At 42.5% G+C, this 22606-nt stretch overlaps 2 protein-coding genes across 5 annotated transcripts in view; one reads left to right on the forward strand and one right to left on the reverse strand.

Annotated features, from left to right (window-relative positions):
- ASB8 (ankyrin repeat and SOCS box containing 8) overlaps positions 1-10915 on the reverse strand; it is a 32282-nt gene extending 21367 nt beyond the window's left edge. Inside the window, exon 1 of one of the 4 annotated variants that reach the window (XM_042946361.1) lies at positions 10831-10915. The gene's annotated coding sequence lies outside the window, so the exon portion shown is untranslated. The other 3 variants (XM_042946364.1, XM_042946365.1, XM_042946363.1) reach the window with 3 other exon arrangements.
- Positions 10916-13823: 2908 nt separating this feature from the next.
- On the forward strand, positions 13824-16157 carry CCDC184 (coiled-coil domain containing 184). The gene has a single exon (XM_042946369.1). It carries the CDS (start codon positions 14336-14338, stop codon positions 14921-14923), a length of 588 nt encoding a protein of 195 aa, XP_042802303.1. The 5' UTR covers positions 13824-14335; the 3' UTR covers positions 14924-16157.
- The last annotated feature ends 6449 nt before the right edge of the window (positions 16158-22606 follow it).

Genomic DNA, 22606 nt, shown 5'->3' on the forward strand with positions numbered 1-22606 from the left:
TCAAGCAGTTTAATATATATGCAACTGAAGTTTCAGGAGTTGGGGGCTAAAATTATATTTAAATAAAACTTAAAGGCTAAAAAGTTTCCAAATTTGAAAGCGCATGAAATCCAGGTAGAATGAACTTAAACAAAACATGCCAAGGCACATATTAATCAAACTGCTAACAACCAAGGGTAAGGAAAAAATTTCTAAAAGCAGGCAGATAAAAAAGACGTATTACATATAGAGCAAGGGTTGGCAAATTATGGCCCGCGGGACAAATCTGGCCCATCTCTTGTTTCTGTAAGTAAAGTTTATTTGGAACACAGCCCCACACACTCATTTATGTATTTGCTATGGCTGCTTTGTGCTACAATGGCAGAGTTGAGTAGTTGCAGTGGTCTGAAAGGCTTTTATGGTTTGCAAAGCTTAAAAGATTTACTATCTGGCCCTTTACAGAAAAGTTTGCCATTCTGCTACAGAAGAACAAAGAAAATAATGCCAGCATATTTCTTATAAAAGCTATGCAAGGCAGAGGACAAGGCCAACCCAGAAGTTTTTATTCAGCAAAAATATCTTTCAAAAACAAATGTAAAATAAAGAGCATTTTAAACAGACAGAAGATGAAATATAAAATAAAATATAAAAAATATTTCCCACATATTAGTCTCTTGGAAAGATGTGACTAATGTAAAAATAATAAAAATGTACCTGATATTTTAGCATATGTACAAGTAATAGATATAACAGCAAAAACACAGGATATAAAGGAGGAAATGAAAATATGTTGTGAGGTGCTTAACACTATTTCAAGGTTGACTGTAATAAAGTGCAGGCTTATATTATAAACTCTATAGCTCCACTGTCTAATACAGTAGCTACTTGCCACATGTGGCTATTAAGATTAAAATTTGATAGAATTAAAAATTTAGTTCCTTAGTCACACTAGCCACACTTGACATGTGGCTAGTAGTTCACAGTAGAACAGTTCAGTATCTACGTGTGGCTAGTAGTTACCATACTGAACAGTGAAAATATGGAACAATTCCATCATCACAGAAAATTCTATTGGAAAGAATTGTTCTAAAGCAATACTAACAGCAAAGCAAAAGAGAAAAAGAGAAAGAAAAGAGGAGAGTTATTAAGTCAGTATTGAAGGTAAAAAGGAATCATTTTAAAATTCAAGTAATGTAAACACTGGAATGGAAATAAGAAGAAAGAAACAAAGAACAGATGGGGCAAACAGAAAACAAACAGCAAGATGAGAGATTGAAAACCAATCTTATCATAATTGTAGTAAATGTAAGTAGTCTAAATATCCTAATTAAAGGGTAGAGATGGTCAGTTTAGATAAAAAGTAAGACCTAAGTATATTCTAAACATAAAGGCATACATATGACAAAAGAAAAAATGGAAAAGATATGCCAGGCAAATACTAATTTAAAAAGCTGAAATGGCTTTATTAATAGAGATTAAGTAAATATTAGAGCAATGGATATTACCAGGAATAAAGAAAAGCCATTTCATAATGGTAAAGTGGTCAGTTTAGCAAAAGAACATAACAATCATCACTTAATAAAGAGTTTCAAAATATAGGAAGTAAGATCTAATAGACATCAGAAATAGATAAGTCTACAAATATAGTTTAAACCAAATATTAATTGTATTGATATTAAATATAATTAGACCAAATGCTTTAGATAAAAGACAAAGGCTGTCAAAATGGATAAAAAGCAAAACAAAACAAAATCTGATTATATTCTACCTACCAGAAAAATACCTAAAACTTACGGAAACATTGGGGTATCAGGGTGGCTCGGTCAGCTGAGCATCTGATTCTTGATTTCAGCTCAGATTATGATCTCATGGTTCGTGAGATCAAGCCCCATGTGGGGCTCTGCTGACAGCATGGAGCTTACTTGGGAATCTCTTTCTCCCTCTCTCTGCCCCTTACCTGCTTGTGCTCCCTCTCTCAAAACAAACAAACAAACAAACAAACAAACAAACAAACAAATAAAAAACTTAAGGAAACAGGTTGAAAGTAGATGAATGGAAAAGGATACATCATGCACCCCATTCAAAAGAAAGCGGGTGCAACTCTTATTAATGTCAGTCAAAATTGACTTTAAGGCAAAAAACATTATTAGTGAACAAGAAAACCACCTAATAATGAAAATGATTCAATTCACTAGGAAATTATGGCAATTAAAAAATTTAGATTACACTTATAGCATCAGAATATATAAAGAAAAAATTATCAGTTATCAAAAGGTAAATTCAGAAATATAGTGGAAGATTATAATAACCCCTTTTTAGTAACTTGTAATATAAGTAGCAAAATAACTTAGGATATAGAAAATTTTTATAAACACTTTATAAATCTCTTTAATTTTGTACTAATGTATATATCTAAAACTTGCATCCAGCAAATGCAAAACACATATTCTTTCATGATGTATGTATGTAGTGATTATAAATAAAAATTTCTCTATTAGGCAAATTTCAACAAATTTTGGAAGGTTCATATTGTATAGGAAGTATTCTTCAACTACAATTAATTTAAGCTATTAATAACAAAAAAGACAATTAGAAAAGTCTCATGTTTGGAAATTAAGAAATATTGATTCATTCAACAAATATGTAATGCATGCTTACTATGAGCCAGGTACTGTTCTAGGCACCTGGGATTATATCAGAGAGAAGGTAATAATTAAAAGTCTGACACACCAAGGGTTGGAGAAAATATGGGGTAATGAGAACTCTTACTGTGTTGGTGGAGTGTAAATTATGACAACCATGTTCGAAAGCAATTTGATATTTTCCAGTAGAGCTGAATATAAGCATATTCTATGATCAGCAAGTCCATCCATATGTATAAACTTTAGAAAAACTTCTATTTTAGAAAAACTTGTTATATGTACCATGAGACATGTACTAGAATATTTATAGCAGTATTGTAGTAATAGTCTTAAACTTGAAAACAACTGAACTATCAATGGTAGAACACAACAGAATACAAATATTTATGCATTGCAGTATGTTCATATAATGGAATACAGTAAAACAATGAAAACGAATGAAGCACAGGTACACCCCCAAAACTGACGACTTTCACAAATTTAATATTGTGAAAAAGAGGAAAATAAGCCGGACATAAAACAATAAATTGTGTGAGTCCATTCATATAAAGTTCAAGAGAACAAATTCATTGTGATTCCATCATATAAAATTCAAAAACAGGCAAAATCATACTATCTTGTTTAGGGTTGTATAAATATGTGACAAACTATGTAGAAAAGTGAAAAATTATTATCATGACAATAAAGATAGTGGGCATCCGTAGGAAGGAGAGAGTCTTGACTCCAGCATGGCAATGGGGGCTTTGGGGAGGGGAGGGGAGATGATTCCAATATCTGTTTCTTAGATAGTGATTATACATCTATTACCTTTGTTCATTAAATTGTACAGATATGTTTATTTACTTGTATATATTTGTGTTATATTTCACAACTGATTAAGGTCCAAAAATAAAGGGGAAAAAAGTCAAGGAAGGCATTAAACATGGAGAACAGTATGAATAAAGGTATGGCAGCACGAAAGTGTGCCGGGATATGGGAACTACAAGCAGATTTGTGCATCTAGAAGGTAAACAATGGGGCATAAAGTGGTGAAAAAAAATGAGGTCGGAAGCTATGAGAAGCCTTTGGAACATTTAAGCTGGTCTGCGAACAGGCTCAAATCTGAATTTTAGGCAGATTTTTCTAACTGCTGTGGGGAAGAGAGGGAAGGGAAGTGGCAGAGGCAAGGCTGAGATTGAGGAGCTATACAACCCTCTGGACATCAGATAGCAAGAGCCTGAAGGGTGGTGTTGCTTATAGAAATGGGGAGGAGGAAATGGATTAGAGAAGTACCTGTGTAGCTTCCGGTAGTCTTCCTATTTTGAAAAACACAAAATCACTTCATGGCTCTTTCACTTTGGATTTGTGGTTAAAATGCAGGCAGTAGGGTGCCAAAATATCACAGAGCTGGACTCAAACATATATAAATCTATTTCTTTCCAAGATAAACTCAGACAAGTAAGACTCGCCCAGTTTTCAGGTCCTCCAAGAGATTCAGGCTCCTTCGTCTCAGATATCCATCACTCTCAAGAAGCCCTTTAGGTAGTATAGACATTTTAACGATATTTGTTGTTCCATTCCATGAGCATGAAATGTTTTTCCATTTCTCTGTGTCATCTTCAATTTCTTTCACAAGTGTCCTATAGTTTTCGGAGTACAGATCTTTTACTTCTTTGGTTAGGTTTATTCTTAGGTATCTTGCAGTTTTTGGTACAATTGCAAATGGGATCGATTCCTTGATTTCTCTTTCTGCTGTTTCACTATTGGTGTATAGAAATGCAACAGACTTCTGTACATTGATTTGTGTACCCTGAGACTTTACTAAATTCATGTATCAGTTCAACAATTTTTTGGTGGAGTCTTTCAGGTTTTCCATATAATGTATTGTGTCATCTTCAAAGAGTGAAATTTGACTTATTCCTTGCCAATCTGGATGCCTTTTATTTCTTTTTGTTGTCTGATTTTTGAGGCTAGGACTTCCAGCACTATGTTAAATAACAATGGTGAGATTGGACATCCCTGTCTTGTTCCTGACCATAGAGGAAAAGCTCTCAGTTTTTCCCCATTGAGAATGATATTAGCTGTGGGTCTTTTGGATGTGGCTTTTTATGATGTTGAGGTATGTTCCCTCTATCCCTACTTTGTTGAGGGTTGGGTTTTTTTTTTCTTTTTAAATCAAGAATGGGTGCTGTGCTTTGTCAAATGCTTTTTCTGCATCTATTGAGAGGACCATATCATTCTTGTCCTCTATTTTATTAATGTGGTATATGATGTTGACTGATTTGCAAATATTGAACCACTCTTGCAGCCCAGGAATAAATACCACTAGATCGTGGTGAATTCTTTTAATGTACTGTTGCATTCGATTTGCTAGAATTTGTTCAGAATTTTTGCATCCATGTTCATCAGGTATATTGGCTTGTAATTCTCCTTTTCACTAGGGTCTTTGTCTGATATTGGAATCAAGGTAATGCTTGGCCTCATAGAATCTACATGTTTAATGCAATCTCTATCAAAATACCACCAGCACTTTTCACAGAGATAGAACAAACAATCCTAAAATTTATATGGAACCACAAAAGACCCTGAATAGCCAAAGCACTCTTGAAAAAGAAAAAAACAAAGCTGGAAGCATCACAATTCTGGACTTCAAGTTATATTACAAAGCTATAGTCACCAAGACAGTACTGGCACAAAAATAGACATATAGATCAATAGAACAGAATAGAAAATCCAGAAATGGACCTACAACTATATGGCCAACTAATCTTTGATCAAGCAGGAAAGAATATCCAATGGAAAAAAGACAGTCTCTTCAACAAATGGTGTTGGGAAAACTGGACAGCAACATGCAAAAGAATGAAACTGGGGCACTTTCTTATACCATACAGAAAAATAAATTCAAAATGGATGAAAGAACTAAACATGAGACAGAAAACCATAAAAATCCTAGAGGAGAAAAAGGCAGCAACTTTTCTGACACTGGCTGTAGCAACTTCCTACTAGACAAGTCTCTGGAGGCAAAGGAAACAAAAACACAATGAACTATTGGGGCTTCCTCAAGATAAAAAGCATCTTCACAGTGAAGGAAACAATAAAAAAAACGAAAAGGCAACCTATGGAATGGGAGAAGACATTTGCAAATGACATATATGATAAAGAATTAGTATCCAAAATCTATAAAGAACTTTTCAAACTCCACACCAACACCCCCCCCCCAAATAATCCAGTTAAGAAATGGGCAGAAAACATAAATAGACATTTTCCCAAAGATATACAGATGGCTAAAAGACACATGAAAAGATACTCAACATCGCTGACCATGAGAGAAATACAAATTGAAACCACAATGAGATACCACCTCACATCTGTCAGAATTGCTGAAATTAGCACAGGAAACAACAGATGTTGGCAAGGATGCAGAGAAAGAGGAACCTCTTATACTGTTGGTGGGAATGCAAACTAGTGCAGCCACTCTGGAAAACAGTATGGAGCTTCCTCAAAAAACTAAAATAGAACTACCCTATGACCCAGCAACTGCACTACTAGGTATTACCCAAAGGATACAAAAATACTGATTCAACAGGGCGCATGCACCCCAATGTTTATAACAGCATTATCAACAATAGCAAAATTATGGAAAGAACCCAAATGTATATGGATTGATGAATGGATAAAGAAGATGTGTGTGTGTGTGTGTGTGTGTGTGTGGAATATAATGGAATATTATTCAGCCATCACAAAGAATGAAATCTTTCCATTTGCAACAATGTGGATGGACCCAGAGTGTATTATGTCAAGTGAAATAAGTCAGTCAGAGAAAGACAAATACCATATGATTTCACTCATATGTGGAATTTAAAAAATGAAACAGATGAGCATAGGAGAAGGAAAAAAAAGAGAGGGAGACAAACCATAAGAGGCTCTTAACTACAGAGAACAAACTGAAGGTTGCTGAAGGGGGGGGTGGGCAGGGGATGCTAAATGGGTGGTCGGTTTCAAGGAGGGCACTTGTTGTGAGGAACACTGGGTATTAATGCAAGTGGTGAATCGCTAAATTCTACTCCTGAAACTAATATTACATTATATGTTAACTAACTAGAATTTATATAAAAACTTGAAACGTGAAAAAAAGAAAGCGGCCCTTTAAAAAATCTGACTTAAATGCCTCATCCTGTGTCTTGCCCGCACAGTGGATCAGGGAGTGATGCTATCTATTCTCTGTGCTAGTTTGTTTCAGAGTTAAAAATTTACTGAGAACTTCTTTCTAGCCTTTCCCTCTCTCTCACATCTCTGTTGATTATTTCCTTTCCTCCGTTAGACTTTGAATTCAAATTACACCCTGGCATCATCTCGTGCTCCACTCCAAAGAACCTTTCTCGATAAGCACTCTTTCCAATGACGAGAATGTCCTCCTAAACACTAATAAAAGTCCACAAGTATGAAGTAGAGGAGACTTAGGGGTCTCACAGACCTCATTACAATTAAACATCAGCAATTTCAATGTTCTAATCATGTGAAATTGTGGGCAGTTTATTAGTTATCACACCTGCAGGTGTCTTGAATGGTACTCATTATTTTGCAGAGAAGCAAAAACCACTAGTGCCATTGGTAGGAGGGAACTGATTTTTAGTAACATAAGAAGCAACTGGGAGCAGTTGTGTGATACAGTGATGGATGAACTGGGATAGATAGGAGAACAGATATGTAACTCAGGATTGTACTTTAAGGGAAACTAAGCCCCAGCTTAGTGCATTCATTCTGGCAATCACCAGTGAACTCACATAAAATTTCCCTCTGCTTCTTAGAGACTTAGACAACATTGTTGAGAAAAGCAAAATCTTATTGAAATTGTTCTCCTTGGGTTGTTTTAGAGACTAACCTCAATTTCTGGAATATTGTTTTTCTGATCCATGTATGATGTTTCATTTTACTTTGGTTTTACTGTTCTAGAAAGACTGATCCTTAGATCTCCTTTGTTATGTATTTGATCAATGTGGAGAATTTTTGTGTTGGTTTGATTTGGTTTTAGAAGTAGAGCAGGCACAAACAATGGGGAAAAAGGCTTACATTTTATTACAGTAAAAAGTATCCTGGGCTAACATTACCCTACGTTACTAGTCTACCAATTCAGGAACTCGAACAGAAGAGAAACACTAGTTTTTTAAAGCACAGCAACCCTTCTGTTTATAACACCTCTTTCAGTTAGCTATCAATCTTATAACCAGTAGCTTGGTACTTTTATGGAGCCTGTCTCCAGTAGATTAAGAGTATAAATCAGGAGCTCTCCTTGACATACAGGATGGGGATACACTGCTTGGCATCATCCCATTCTCAAACAACATTGAGGAGAGGGGAGAGCATGCAGTCCTCCGACCTTGAGTTCTGACCAAAACTTGGCCTCATTATTTTTGAGAGATGGAGAGAGTGGTGGAATATACCACTGGGGGTTCAAGTGGGTAGGCAGGTGATAATTCTCATTTCAAAGCCACAAACGCTTGTTTTGCAAGAAGTGGCTACTTCTATGTATCTGATAATAAGTATCTTTGTTCAAAGAAATAAGTCACTAACAGGGCCATTTAATTGTGTGAACATAAGCTACAAATCATGAAAGTAAATGGTTGAAACCAAAACAAACAAACAAACAAAAAACGATGCTGCTCTCGAAGATAAGCCAGAGTTGGAGCTCTGCGGGCTACATGTCCTTAAGGGAGATGTTTCTTTTCTTGGATGTGGATTCAGCCTTCATTCATTAATCTATTTGACAAGTATTTCTTGAGCTCAGCACATGTGCCAGGCACTATTCTAGGTGTCGGAGATATCACAGCGAACAAAGCCAAACCTCTGCCCCAATGGAGCTCACTCCCTCGTGGAAAGGCAATAAACAAACAAACAGGTAAAATACAGTATGATGGATGTTAACTGCTATGGAGCAAAGCAAAGCAAAATGAAAGGACTAGAGAGTTCTGGAGTGAAGGGGATCCTTGCACCTTAAAGAAAACAAAGCAGGCATTGGGCCTGTAAACCGTGAAACTTATGGTTGACCATAGAAGATGGAGTTGTTTTCACGTGGGACTTTTTAAAACAGTGGCTTGAGGGGCTCGGTGGAAAAGGTGGGGAGAGGACCCTTCTCCTTACTTCCATCTAAGATCCCGCACTGTTGCAGTACTTTGAGGATGTGGGTCACCTTTTGGGGACCCAGTGTGTGACACCATCATGAATAGTAGTGTGGTCCCCACATGTGTGCAATGGAATGGAAGCATAGTGCACCCTCACAGTCGCTGCTAGAATGCAGTTGGCAATGCTTTGCTTATCCTTGGGATACTACCTCGTAGCAAAAAGGAAGTGGTAAAGCTACCTCTGATACTATTTTAGGGTCTCTGAGAGGTATGGAGAGAGAGCATAACTAGATGTAACAGTAAGAGTGAGACCACAACATTTTGTATGAGTTGTCTACAATAGAATACTACAGACTTTCTCAGGATACAACAGGTGGGAAGAGGCTGGGAAGTCTGCATAAGTCAGTATAGAGGAACACTATATTTCTATACATTCCTTTAAATGGAAGGGCAGACATACCAGAGTCCATACCCTGCCCAGATGCTTAGAGTTTCCTCCAAATTGGACCGATACTCTGGGAGAGGCAATTTGTCAAGCAAAATTGTCCTATGGCACCAAAAATTATGAGTGTTCTCGGGTGGTAAAGCATCATCAGTGCCTGTTGAGGATTCTGACTTGGGGCCAAACCAGTCCCTGAGCTGTTGGCAACTTTCTGGGTGCAGAAAACACATGGAAATGATGGAGGGTGCATGAGGCCCTGTACCAGGCATCATGGGTGGCCCCAGAGCCCCGAATGCCAGTCTGTGGCCAACTACCCAGCAACACTTGGACTGGAACTAGTCCTGCCAGAGTGGCACATAATAAATGATTGGACATAATACACTGAGAGAAGAAATAAGCCTCTGCTGGTGTTGCCACAAAGAAGCTGTTGCAGTGGGTAATGCAGAAAGGGGAGACAGGGTGAACACCAGCACAACAAGTTTAATTGGAATGACGGGTTATTTGTAGTGGAAATTCGGACTGCATAAGAAGTTGGAAGGTCCCCTGGAATTCTTGCTTTGAGTAAAGCTGATATGGAAGAGAAAGAAATGTAGGGGGAATGGTCTTTTTAAGACTCCTAAAAATAGTTCAAGGGCATAGAGCAAGCCACTGGAAGTCTTGCTCAGACTTAAGAGAGGGTGTGGGTGCGTAGGTGCGTGTGTGTGTGTGTGTGTGTGTGTCTAACCTCATGGTCATGTCTGTGACAACAGAGTTCTTGAGAGTGTGGACGGTTGGACACCCTCTCCAAGCTGGAGGCTCATACTAGCTCAAAGTCCTTGCAAAGTACCATGCCCATTTCTCTGTACAAGAGTAAAGGAAATGAGAAAAACAGACTGTAACACCAGGCAGAGTTTGGTGAGAGACCAAACTCACAACAATGGGTGTTTTCAGTCTTTCTTGCCCCCTAGGAAGGAGACCCCTGTCACTGAGAATGGTGCAGAATGGAGAACAAAATCAAAGGAGCTGAAACAAGGACCAGGAGTTCCTTCCTGCAGAAGAGAAAAAGAATACATCCAAGAAGTGAAGTAAGCAGGGGAATGAGAAAACAAAGGCCAGGCTTGAGAGAAAGTTTGGGGGTGTCTGCAGAGAAAGGAGAGGGGATGGCAGCTACAGCTATGTCACGATGTACAAGATGAATAGAGAAGGAGGGAAGAAAAGTTGAAGATCTTTTGCTCTGTGCTGGGAATGCAAATTCCTTTAGAGTTTTCCCAGAGACTATAATAAACTATAATAAATAATAAATAAAGAATAAAAAACTATAATAAAGTCCCAGAGATTAATATAAATTGCTTTTTAATTCTTTTTGGCTATTGGATGTGTTTCTTTTGAATGTGACATCATGCTGAGATGCCATAAGGCAACTCAATGCCGTAAGACTTACATCTGGGGAGTACTGTCTGGGATCGTGGACCTAAGGTATAGCAGTCAGTTCTACTTTGATTTTGATCATCACTCTAGATCTGGGTCAAGTGAGCATCTTCATCATGGCTGTTGGAGTTATAGTGCAAAAAGTATACCAGCTATATAAAAGAGAAACTGGAAATAAACTGGACGCCAGTTAGAGGAAAATGGCAGAGACTACTGACAATTACCATTCTAGTGAGGCTGTGATGTTTGGAACTAGGTGTACCTGATGGAGACCTGTATCTATGCTCCATGGAATCTCTTCACTCCACTGGCTCATGAGACTGGGATGAAGGAATAGAACAACTAAGGTGGTTTCTGGAAGGTAAAAGAAAGACAGGGGTTATTATTATTATTATTATTTTTTGCTATGTGGCATACATGATATGTGTGAATATTCTAATGACATGGCCAGAGTACCCATTCAGCCCTCTTTTGCATGGGAATGGACCCACTCAACAAACCCTAGGGCACTGGTGTCCAGAGGTCCCAGCCCTGAAACCCGGCCAGTTGACTGAGGTTCCTTCACTCTCTGCATCTGTCGCTCTTATTTTTCAGAGGCTAGACCCTTCTCCCATTTTCCCTAGTCCCATTTTTACACACAATTCCTAAAATGATCTGGTTCTGAATCTGATGCACCAATTGTCTCCTCCTTACATTTTCAAGTCCTGCTACTAGTCCACTCCCCAACTTCCCGCCTACCCTTGGCTCTCAAATGTCTGACCTGGAACTTGACTGGATCAGTCACACCCCTTGATCTCTGCACCTGTCTCCCATGTTCTTTTGTGCTTCTCCAATAATTTCCCCTCCCTCTAGGCTCAGACCCCCTGTACTCTCAGCAGACTTCATGCTAACATCTCTGGGCAGCATGATGTAATCTTATGCTTGAAAGCCTTAACATACATGGTATCCTCAACAATAGTGGCAAAAAGCCCTGTATGATGACATAACCCAGCTCTCACTATATGGGGACTATGTTTAATGTAAGATTAAAGCTAAGATGGGAGGCCCTATACTAGGGACAGGGTTACTCTTTATAGGTAGAAGGCAGGCACCCGCCTGAAAGGTGAGAAAGCTGGCAAGATGAAATCAACCACGTGAAGTGCTGATCAAGAATGTGAAGTCACAGACCCTGGCAAAAAACCTGCAATTCATGTCTTTTCTGGCTATAGCAGAACTCTCCAGGAAAGGATGAACAGTGGGGTTGAACCTGTATGCCCTGAGAATATGCTTGCTATCTTATGATTAGAAGCTTATGCTGTAGAAGCTCAGCTCTGTGTGTGTGTGTGTGTGTGTGTGTGTGTGTGTGTGTGTGTGTGTATGTTGTCTCTGTTTCTAGTTTTCCTATAGTTTTTCTGCTAAAAGTCTTTTTTTTCTGGTAAATACTAGTCCACTTTGGCTGTGCTTAGGAAAGCCAAATATTTCTGTCGTCTCCTAAGCTTTAGGAATAACCCGTGGGGAACAGGGTGGAGGCAGAAGTAATAACCAAGGTGAGAGAGCCACAAGTTTGGGGAATGGAGAAAGGAATGAGCAAGCAAATAGGACTGCATCATTTATTTTAGGAAATATCACACCGTAGGGGTTTTGATTTGTTCATAAAGTTGTTTTGGGAAAACAAATTTCTAAAGGCTGTTAAGTACTTGATTATATCGGCAATGCCTTAGGTTAAATATTCTACTTTTAGGCTATTTCCCCACTTATTTCTATTTTAATAGTGAAACAGGCATAAGCCAAACGGTTCTTTAGCACTGGGAAAGTTTCTTTGGGTCAGCCCCACTCTTCCTTACCAGGGAAACCCAAAGGTAACACGTTTGCTAAGGCTGAACTACTAGTGTGCAAAACACTCAGCTGTACCTAGCTCTTCCCCATCTTGAAGTGATACAGTTTGTTTCTCCTCCTTAGATTTATGTCTTCTCATGAAATTCATTTTTAGTTTCCGGCCACTTGGCGTCTCCAAATTAATAGGGTCATTTACTCGTTAGTATGCTGCTGACCAGGTGCTTTTGCTTCTCAATCTCAAGTCATCTGTAAATATATTAAATTCAAATTTTCTTTCTTACCCACCCCCCTTCCCCACTCCATCTCTCCAATAGGGAAAGGAGTTGTCACAAAGGTTGAGACACTCAGTGTGTGTCTGTACGTGGCCACTGGGCCTGCGGAGGGGAAACTGCCTTCACACCCATCCCCCCATGTCCTTACCCATCCCTTCCACACACAGCCAACAGTTTACCCTTTTACCTGTGAGCTGATGCAGAATGTTATTCGGAGTTAGGAATAATCTAGACTACCCAGTCCAATGCCCTAACAGATCAGGAAAATTATTTATCCAAGGCTTCTGAATTAAATGGCAGAAACAAAATTGAATTCAGGTCTCCTAAACTCAACTCTGTGTGGGTTGTGGAGTTCTGGATGAGGGAACGGGGGCATGGTGGTTCTTGTTTAAATATTCGTTCAACATACACAGAGAGCATTTACTTACTACGTGCCAGGCACTATTTTCGGTGCTGGGGACTCCACGGTTGAGGGCGCGGAGACACAAAATCTCTGCCCTTATGGAGCTTTCGTTCTCAAAACTTAAGTACTTTGCCCCACCATCCTGCAGAAACTCCCAGTGCGTAGGAACGGTTGGGGCTCATCTCAGACGGGAGGGAATCCCACCCTTTCTTAGCTTCTGTGCTAACCACGAGGCGAGGGCTGATTCACTGCAGGAGCCGGAGGGAAAGGCGACAGACACCCTGCGTAGTGCCCTCCCCACCCTCTGCACCGCCGGGGCGCCGCGGCGCCCCAGTTCCAGTCTGGGACCAGCGTCGGCCTCTCCACCCTCTCTGCTCTCCTGCGGACGGCTGGAGGACACAGAAGCAGGACCCGGCTCTGGCGCCGTCCTCTGAGAAAGGATTGCGGGTGGGTGAAAATCCTTCCAAGGCGGTCGCGCTCAGGGTCTAGCACCCAGACGGGGGGAGGGACGATGTCTCCCCGACCTGGGGTTTCATGCAGCAAACTGCTCTCTCATGCTTCCCGATTAAACATCGCAGCCACACGCTCTCTCCACTCAGCGGAGGCCACTGCGGCGTCCCCTCCCCTCCTGCCCCACCCGCCCGTTCCGACTCCCGAGCCCCACTGCAGCTTCGCAACCATCCTTCCTTTTCTTCCCTACTTCCTGGTTGCCATGGAGACACACGTCATTTACGTGCCGTGCGTCGCCTTGGAAACAGGGGAGCATCCGCGGCGAGGCCGGGAGACCCGCCCCTGCCACTCCAAGCACACTCGCGGGCGCTGCCCGTTAATGGCCGGGGGTATTCCCGAGCGGTACCCGCTGCTGGCCTCCGCCCGGGCCCCTCCGCGAGCGCTTCTGTGACCCAGAGAACCCGCGGGTCCTCGCAGCTCGTGGCGCCGGGAGAGCGGCGCTGACACAGGCGCAGTTCGGGAGGCGAGGCAGGTCTGGGCGCTTTCGCCCCGGGGCAAGCCGGAGAGTCGCCGGCCCGGGACTCTCGCCGGGTCCTCGTCCCGCCGGCTCTTTCCGGCCTCCCCCGATCCTGCCCGCGCCCTCCGCCCGGGACTCGTCTCCTCACGTCGGCTCCCTGCCCTCTCGGGAGCCTCCTCTGCCCTCGGTTCCTCCCCGCCCCTCCGGGGACCTCTCCCCCTTCCTCGTCCCTCTCCCCCACCTCACCCCCCAACCCCGGAGGCCGGGCTGGACCGGACCCAGAGCCGCCACCGCCCGCTTCTGCCATTCAATGGAGGACGGTCTGCTGGAGATCATGACCAAGGACGGCGGCGACATGCCGGCACCTCTGGAGGTGTCCACCGTGCCGGCCGTGGGGGACGTGATCTCCGGGGAGTACAACGGCGGCATGAAGGAACTGATGGAGCACCTGAAGGCCCAGCTGCAGGCCCTGTTTGAGGACGTGAGGGCCATGCGGGGGGCCCTGGACGAGCAGGCCTCGCACATCCAGGTGCTCTCGGACGACGTGTGCGCCAACCAGCGGGCCATCGTCTCCATGTGCCAGATTATGACCACGGCGCCCCGCCAGGGCGGTCTGGGCGTGGTCGGCGGCAAGGGGAGCTTCCCGGGTGCCCGCCAAGAGCCGGAGACCCCTTCGCCTGGGATCGGGGACAGCGGTTTGCTGGGTCGAGATCCTGAGGACGAGGACGACGATGAAGAAGAGGAGAAGGAGATGCCCAGCTCCGCCACACCCACTAGTCACTGTGAGCGCCCCGAGAGCCCCTGTGCTGGTCTCCTTGGGGGGGACGGGCCACTTGTGGAGCCCCTCGATCTGCCCGACATTACCCTGCTGCAGCTGGAGGGCGAGGCCTCTCTGTGAGGGGACTCCGAGGGGGCACTACTTTCCCGGGCTGGCTTTGGGTTTCCGAGTGCATGACGCGAGGGGACTGAACGGTGCGGTGCAGCATGCTTCACTCCGACCGCTGCTCATGTGGGTCAGGCAGAGAGACTCCCTCGAGGAAGGATTTATAGGGTGAAGGACTTTGGGAGCGTCAAGAATCCCTTCTGCCCAACCGAGGGAGACGTAGCAAACTGCGGAAAGGTGAGGTTCCGGGAGAGGAAGCGCCCATCTCTGGACTCCCTTCCACCCCCTACCCTGACCATTCCCCCTCCCCGGCCAACAGGAGAACCCCTGAATTGTGTAAATAAAATTCTGCTTTTTCTATTCTGAAAAAGGACTTATCTAGGACTATGGCAAATAATCTCTTAACGATTTACCTAGAAACTAAGGAATTGAGGGTATTCTGTTCTGGCAACAGAAAATTTACCCTTCTGCTGAAATCCAAGATATTCAGCGCTCTGCAGAAGCCTCTCCCCCTCACAGATCTCTGCGGCTGCTGATTGGTAAAGGAAGCTTGAGGAGGGAACTGCAGCCCTAGGAATCTAAGTGAATGGGGTTCCAAGGGCCCCTGGGCTGGGAGGAGCTGGCTATGAATGTGCATGAAGACATAATAGCTCAACTTCTAGGATTTTTGCATGCAGAGCGGATCCTGCCTTGTCACTGACTTCATCTGGGATTGCTTTATCCACTCACTGGGGCTTAGAGAACAAAGAGCCCAGTACACAGGCAGAGACTTGGGGGTGCTCAGCAGCAGCCCAGATTTAGGGGACGTTTGAGGGACTCTTGGAGGCTGCAGCCAAAAACTGTCTCTCTCCTGGCTACACCTGCTTAACTTCAGTTCCTTTTCCTGTCAATTTGTCCCTGCCCGCTGCCTCTCGGTGTTGCCTCCATAATGTCTTGTGTGTGTTACATATGTCGACTCGTGCAGTAGTGTGTGAGCCCTGAGGGGCAGGGCTTGTGGCTCTGGTGTTAGGTTCAGGGGGCTTCAGACCCTTCTGTGAGCCCCAGGCTATCATGGCGCTTTCCCCTCTCCTTTCCTCTTTTCCCTCACAACCAGGGCATGGAGCATGTGGCTGTCCTGAGGTTCTTAACTGATGTGCCTCCCTTCCACCTCCTTGAGTAGTGACTTTGTGTGCCCTTTCTCCTCCACTGTGTATTCCTTCTCAATGCTTTCCTTGGTGTTAACCTTAATAAAGAGGCGTCATCTCCCCTCTTTGCTGACTGGTACTAGGGGGATGTCAGGGTGGGGCTTCTGGGCCCGTTACATGGACCAGGGCTTAGTTGGGACTGCACAAGCCATGCCTTCCCTCCTCTCTCCTTACCTCCAGTTCCAAGGAGTTGACTGACCCTGCACTGGTCAGGACACGCACTGCCAACTCAACCTACTTTCCCTTCCATCCTGGACTTTGAACTCAAGCTGGACAGGGGAGAAGGAGAGGGTATGTGTTGAGACTCCCAAACTAACAGCAGTTTTTAGTAGCTGAACTCCAGGTGTGCAAGTGACTTCTTTTCAGTGAAGCACCTGGTCCCTGGGAGATGACTTCCAAATCTGAGTCCTGGAATGGCAGGCATGACACCTGTTCCATGGGAGGGTTAAGGATGGGGTATTGTGGGTATTGTTTGGGAGGGATTGCCCGGGATCTCTGGGAGTAGAGTGACACATCACAAAAGAAACCACAAATAACTGCCTCAGGCCTCTAGTGGAGACCGCTGGTAAGGTATTCCCCGTGGAGCTTAGACTGACATCAGCTATAGTCTGCTCCCTTGGGCAATGGAATTTCCCAAGGCTGTCCCAAACAAATTTGGGAGAAGAATGAGTTGGAATGCTCTGTGTGTGTGTGTGTGTGGTGTGCATGGTGTGTGTGTGTGTGTGTGTGTGTGTGTGTGTGTGTGTGTGTGTGTGTGTGTTCTTGCTACTGGTTGCTGTGGAGAGGTTGAAAGAGCACTGGAATCACAGATCTGGGTTTGAATTTCAGTTCCAACACTGAATGACTGTTTGAGACTTGGTTTACTGCTTGAGACTTAATTTCTGCGTGTGTAAAATGGGGACAAGAAGTTGTTAGACCTGTAGAAATTCTTGTGCAAATGTTAGTTTTTTTTATAGTTTTCTTGGGATGGGGATGGTAGTGACTGGCTCCTCTGGGAAAACAAAACTACCTTGAGAAGGTGCTAGAAGCTCTCTTTTTATATAATCCTTCCCTGTCTAATGAACTCTTTAACTTTCAGGAGAATCATATAAAGGCGTATGATGAGATTCCTGGGGTGATATGGGCCTCATCATAAATGTCATGCAGTTACGGGCCAAAAAGATTTTCGGGGCCAGCCCTGTATACATAGGATAACCAGAGGAAGCTGTGGGTTGTTCAGTGGTTGGGGATCGTGTGCTGGGGCCCTAGAGAGGGTAGCTGAAGCATATTTGTGGGGAACTATCCCCAAAGGCTGGGAGATAGTTTCCTGTTATAGTTCCAGCATTCAACACCAATAACAATAACATCTGTCACCTATTGAGCATTTACAGTGTGCCAGACACTGTTCACTTTTATCTCCAACAAGAAGTAAGCACTATTTTTATTCTCACTTAACAGTTTCAGAAACAGACGCCAAGACTTTCTCAAGGTCACACAGCTAGTGCTTGGCTTAGCTTAGCTGGCTTTAAGAACAAGGACTTAAACCCAGGTCTTCTGACTTAAAGAACCCTAAATTGGAACTGCTGTGTTAATTGCTCTGTTATTTAGATCTTCAGGCCCCTTATTTCCCCAGTCAAGAGTCTCAGAGTCCTGAAAAGGAAATAGCATTAGGTTTGGTCTCTTTTCATCTTCTCAGAATAAGAAATGGAAGTTCAAGTTTTGGTTAGTGGCTCTCATCAGAGTCTAGTGGACGATAACATAATGATGGCACTGAGAAGATGGCCTTCTGGACCTGCTTCTTGAGAGGAAGGAGCCAATGCTCCCGGGTATTCCCCACCATGGCTTCATTCTTGTGCCTCTTTCCTGTGTCCTGTGGCTCAGATTCTGCAGAGTCTGACAGGAATCACAAGCAGTTTAGCCCATTAGGCTCTATAGGTCTGGTTGAGCTCTTTACCGTTTGGCTCCATTTCAGTTCTCCTTCCTATGCCCACTGTCCTAAACATGTCATAAGTCCCTTAGCCCTGGGCCTCCTAAAAGTTCTCCAGCTATTCCTCCCAAGTCCAGATTAAAATCTCCCCCAGAAAAAAACAGTCCTTCAGCTTTTTAAAGTCACCTGCACCAGCATCTCCTAGGGGGGGGGCAGCACAGTTGTTCTCCCATCATCTTATTTCTCCCTATTCCCTATCCTCCTCTTGCATTTCTCCTTTGGGAAGCTCCTGATGAGTGAGATTCAGGTGAGATTCCTAACCTGGGACTCATGGACAGGGTCCCTGTTGAACTTCGCCAGGACACAGCTTCTTGAAATTGAATGCAAAATTCTGTAAGTATCAATATTCCTTAGAGATATCTGTTGTTTCAATGTAATTCTTAAAGGTAAGAATTAAGTAAAAAAGAATCACTGAGCTAAAGAATAATGAGGCTTTTTAACTTGAAAAATACCAAAGAAGAAATTACCCTGCCGAACTGGTACTGTATTGCACCTTTGCCTCCTGGGACCTCCAGAGTATTTCCTACTTTGAATTGAAATCTTCACATAAATCTGATTATTCACCACCTATGCAACAAGTTCAAATTATATCAACACACATTAAAATGTGCTAAGAATCCTGTCTCCCATTATTTCCAAGTCTTCTCATACTTGGGAGTTTGCCAGAGCACTGCTGATGTGTAAAGGTGAGGAGATGCACCCTGTCCCCCCAAAGCTTTGTGCTGCACTTTATGTCGGGGCCTAACATGGCACTGCATGTAACTCACCATAACTCTGTTGCTTCGGATGTTGATTTCTAAGGGAAATCTCTCAGAGTTAGTTCTTTTTTTTTTTTTTTTTTAACGTTTATTTATTTTTGAGACAGAGAGAGACACAGCATGAACGGGGGAGGGGCAGAGAGAGAGGGAGACACAGAATCTGAAGCAGGCTCCAGGCTCTGAGCCATCAGCCCAGAGCCTGACGCGGGGCTCGAACTCACGGACCGTGAGATCATGACCTGAGCTGAAGTCGGACGCTTAACCGACTGAGCCACCCAGGCGCCCCTCTCAGAGTTAGTTCTTAATCTCAAAATGAAAAGACCTACAACTTCATAGAAATAAGGTACAACTTGAGCCTGGTACAACTAAATTCTGTTCTAGAGAAATAATTATTGTTATTTTTAAGTGTTGATTTGTTTTAAGAGAGAGCAAGCACGAGAGAGCACGGGCATGTGAGCGGAGGAGGGGCAGAGAGAGAGGGAGAGAGGGAATCCCAAGCAGGCTCTGCACTGTCAGTGCAAAACCTGATGCTGGACTCTATCCCACGAACTGGGAGATCATGACCTGAGCTGAAATCAACTTGGATGCTTAATTGACTGAGCCACCGAGGCACCCCAATACTTATTTTTATAAGAGATGCAAAATGGCCTCCAACATAAATATGCATTTTTATGTGTTACCACAGACTATGGTCTCTGCTTGATATGTTTAATGAAATGGCTCACTTAGAAGTTTTCCCAGAACTAAGAAACAGTTCTTTCCCCTATATACTCAATTTTATACTTCTCGCAAGACAGAAAACTGCATCTTTGCAAAGGCAGGTTTTCCTAGGCACCTTTCCACAGGTACATGCCTAGGGATAGAAATTCAGCCAAAATACTCTGTGACAGTAAGAAATTATATAGAAGTACAAAAGGAGTATTCTTGAATCTTTTATCCCAACTACCACTTCCCCCCAACTTCTAGATTGTCCCCAGAAGGTAAATTCCCTCACAGAAGCACAGCCTTTCTGCTTGGAAGCACTGTGCTTGTGGAAGGAAGTCGGCTCTGTAAATAATGCTGTCATGGTGCCACCTGGCGAGGAATAGGGACATTACAAGGAGACCCTCTGAATTTATGGCTTTCAATTCAGCAAGCTCTACCAAATGCTTACTAAAGGCCTGGCTCTTTGCCAAATAGTGGGTGGCAGGGGAAGCTGAATAAATAGAATGTATTTGAACAATATAAAAACCAACTGCAATAAACTCCTAACTGGTCTCCCCTGGCCTCTCACATACCTATAATCCTGAAGGTAAGTCTTCCTAAACCACAGCTCTGAACATTTATCCTCCTCAGAAATCTACATCATGTCCCTATTACTTCCTGAATTAAGTATAAAATCCAGTGGTTGTAGGGAGTCAAGGTCCCCTTGGATAAGACCCTGGCATACTTTTTTTTAACCCATACATTTATTTCCCAGGTACGCTTTCTAGCCAACATTCCATCTTTGGAAGTCTGTATCATCCAGTCAGCTAGAAATGATTCCCAAGGGTATCCCAGTTCTTTTAATCTTTGGATGAGTAGACTGGACGAGTCCCTCCTGGCCCTTGATTCCATTTCTCTTAGTCATTCTTCCTAAGTGCAGTCAGATGCAAATCTCTCCTCTAGAAAAGGGATTTCTGCAGCCTTGGTCACCTGTACCAGCTTCTCATGGGGTCTGGGAAGGCTGCTTTTCCCTCTTCTCTCTCTTATGCTACCTGCAAATGGTTAAGTCCCCAGAAGGGGTATGTAAAACTTTTTGATTATTAATTTGTGCTTTTATTTCTAGGAATTCAATTCATTGCTTTCATCCAATTCTTAAAGAGACCTATAAAACGAAAAGGTTAAACAAACCCTGTAGTCAAAATAAGTTATTTACCATTCCCCAGAAATTCCCACTTTCCCACATCTGATTCTTTGCTCATTCTCTTTACTCTTCCTGCTCCATTCTGTCTCTGCCAGTTGGAATCCTACCAGTTTTTTGAGGTCCTTCTCAAATGCTACTTCCTTCATGGAGTCTTTCCTAATGTGATCTCTTCCTCCTTTAAATATCTAAATCTTTTATTTTAAACTTTTAAAAATGTTTATTTTTTTTTTTTGAGAGAGAGAGGCAGACAGAGCATGAGCAGGGGAGCAGAGAGAAAGGGAGACACAGAATCCCAAGCAGGCTCCAGGCTCCAAGCTGTCAGAACAGAGCTGGACTCAGGGCTTGAACCCACAAACCATGAGATCATGACCTGAGTTGAAGTCAGAAGCTTAACTGACTGAGCCACCCAGGCACCCCATGAATATCCAAATCTTTCTGTTGGTACTTCTTTTGGGGATAATTATTATATTTTCCTTACTTCTATTGTTTATTTACTCACTTCTGTTATTTATGTGCTTGTTATTCCCCCTTCCAGATTATGAATATCTTGAGGGCCGGAACTTCTTTCTAATTTTTATATTCTCTTAAGTATTTACCATATGTTATTGACTTTAAGGCATCATCAATTGTGACACATAATTATTTTAGGTGCCATTAAGAAAGAAAAAAAACACTGCCAATTAAACATTCACTGTGCTTTATCAATTTTATTTAAAAATTTTATTCTGTTTAAAAAGTTTATTTAGAAAGACTTATTTAGAAAGAGATGGGGTTTTTTTTTTTGTATCACTCCAAAGCACACAAATATAATTTAAAGTCATTATGGAATTCTTATAATTTCTTCATATTGAGTCTGACACTTCTGAATCACTTTTGACTCAAGGTTGTTGATGTCTGTTATTTTTCCAAACATTATATTCTCTGGGTCATTTTGAGTGTTAGTGAAGCAGCATTTCTTAAAAAGAGAGCTTCCCTATCGTCTCTGGCAATTTATTCCAGGCCAAAAAAATCTATTCTGCAAGTTTTAAAGCTGGAACTTTTTGATCTTGCCAGAAAGTGTTCAAGGAATATTTTCAGACAACAACCAGAACTAATATTCCTTCAAATGGTCCTTGAATGGTCAATTAACTGAAACATCAAGGGGTTGTAGATTTCCAGTCATACCACCTAGAATAACAACTAGGCCCAGGCATGTGTAGGCAATGACAACAATGTCATGACTGCTGCTTGGCCAACAGTAATTGTAAGCTGACATTGATTACTGATTATGAGACACATCCCATTTCAGAAGTGTTAAAATGGGGGAGTGGGAAGTATATTTGGAATTGATGAGATCAGTAGCATGGGAACTTCCTTATAATCAGAAATAAATGTTTGAGCCTTAAATATAGAATTAAAAAAATACAGAATTTTAGAACTGGTAATAAAAAAAATGTCCCCATCTCTTAGAATCTTCAAAAGTGTTACTGCTGAAAGAAATCTTAGTGATGATCATATAGCCATTTTATTTATTTATGTGTTATTTTTATTTTATTTTAGAGAAAGAGAGAGAGAGCACAAACATGAGCAGGGGAGAGGAGTGGAGGGAGAGAGAGGGTGAGAGAGAGAGAAAGAGAGAGTCTTAAGTCCATGCTTAGCATGGAGCCCAATGTGGGGCTCATTCCCATGATGCTGGGATCATGACCTGAGCCAAAATCAAGGGTTGGATGATCAACTGACTGAGCCACCCAGGCACCCCGATATAACCATTTTATGTATAACTCAGATGTCTGAAGAGACTGCTATGTCCCTTAGAGATCTGATTAAATTTGGTCCAAATTCAAATGCCAAAATCTGGGAATTCCACAGGATTCCATACATGCCTGTAGCGTCTTATGGTTTATTTTGCTTTTGCTTCTTTCTGCA

This window comes from Panthera leo, chromosome B4, assembly GCF_018350215.1.
Source record: "Panthera leo isolate Ple1 chromosome B4, P.leo_Ple1_pat1.1, whole genome shotgun sequence".
NCBI classification, from domain to species: Eukaryota; Metazoa; Chordata; class Mammalia; order Carnivora; family Felidae; genus Panthera; species Panthera leo.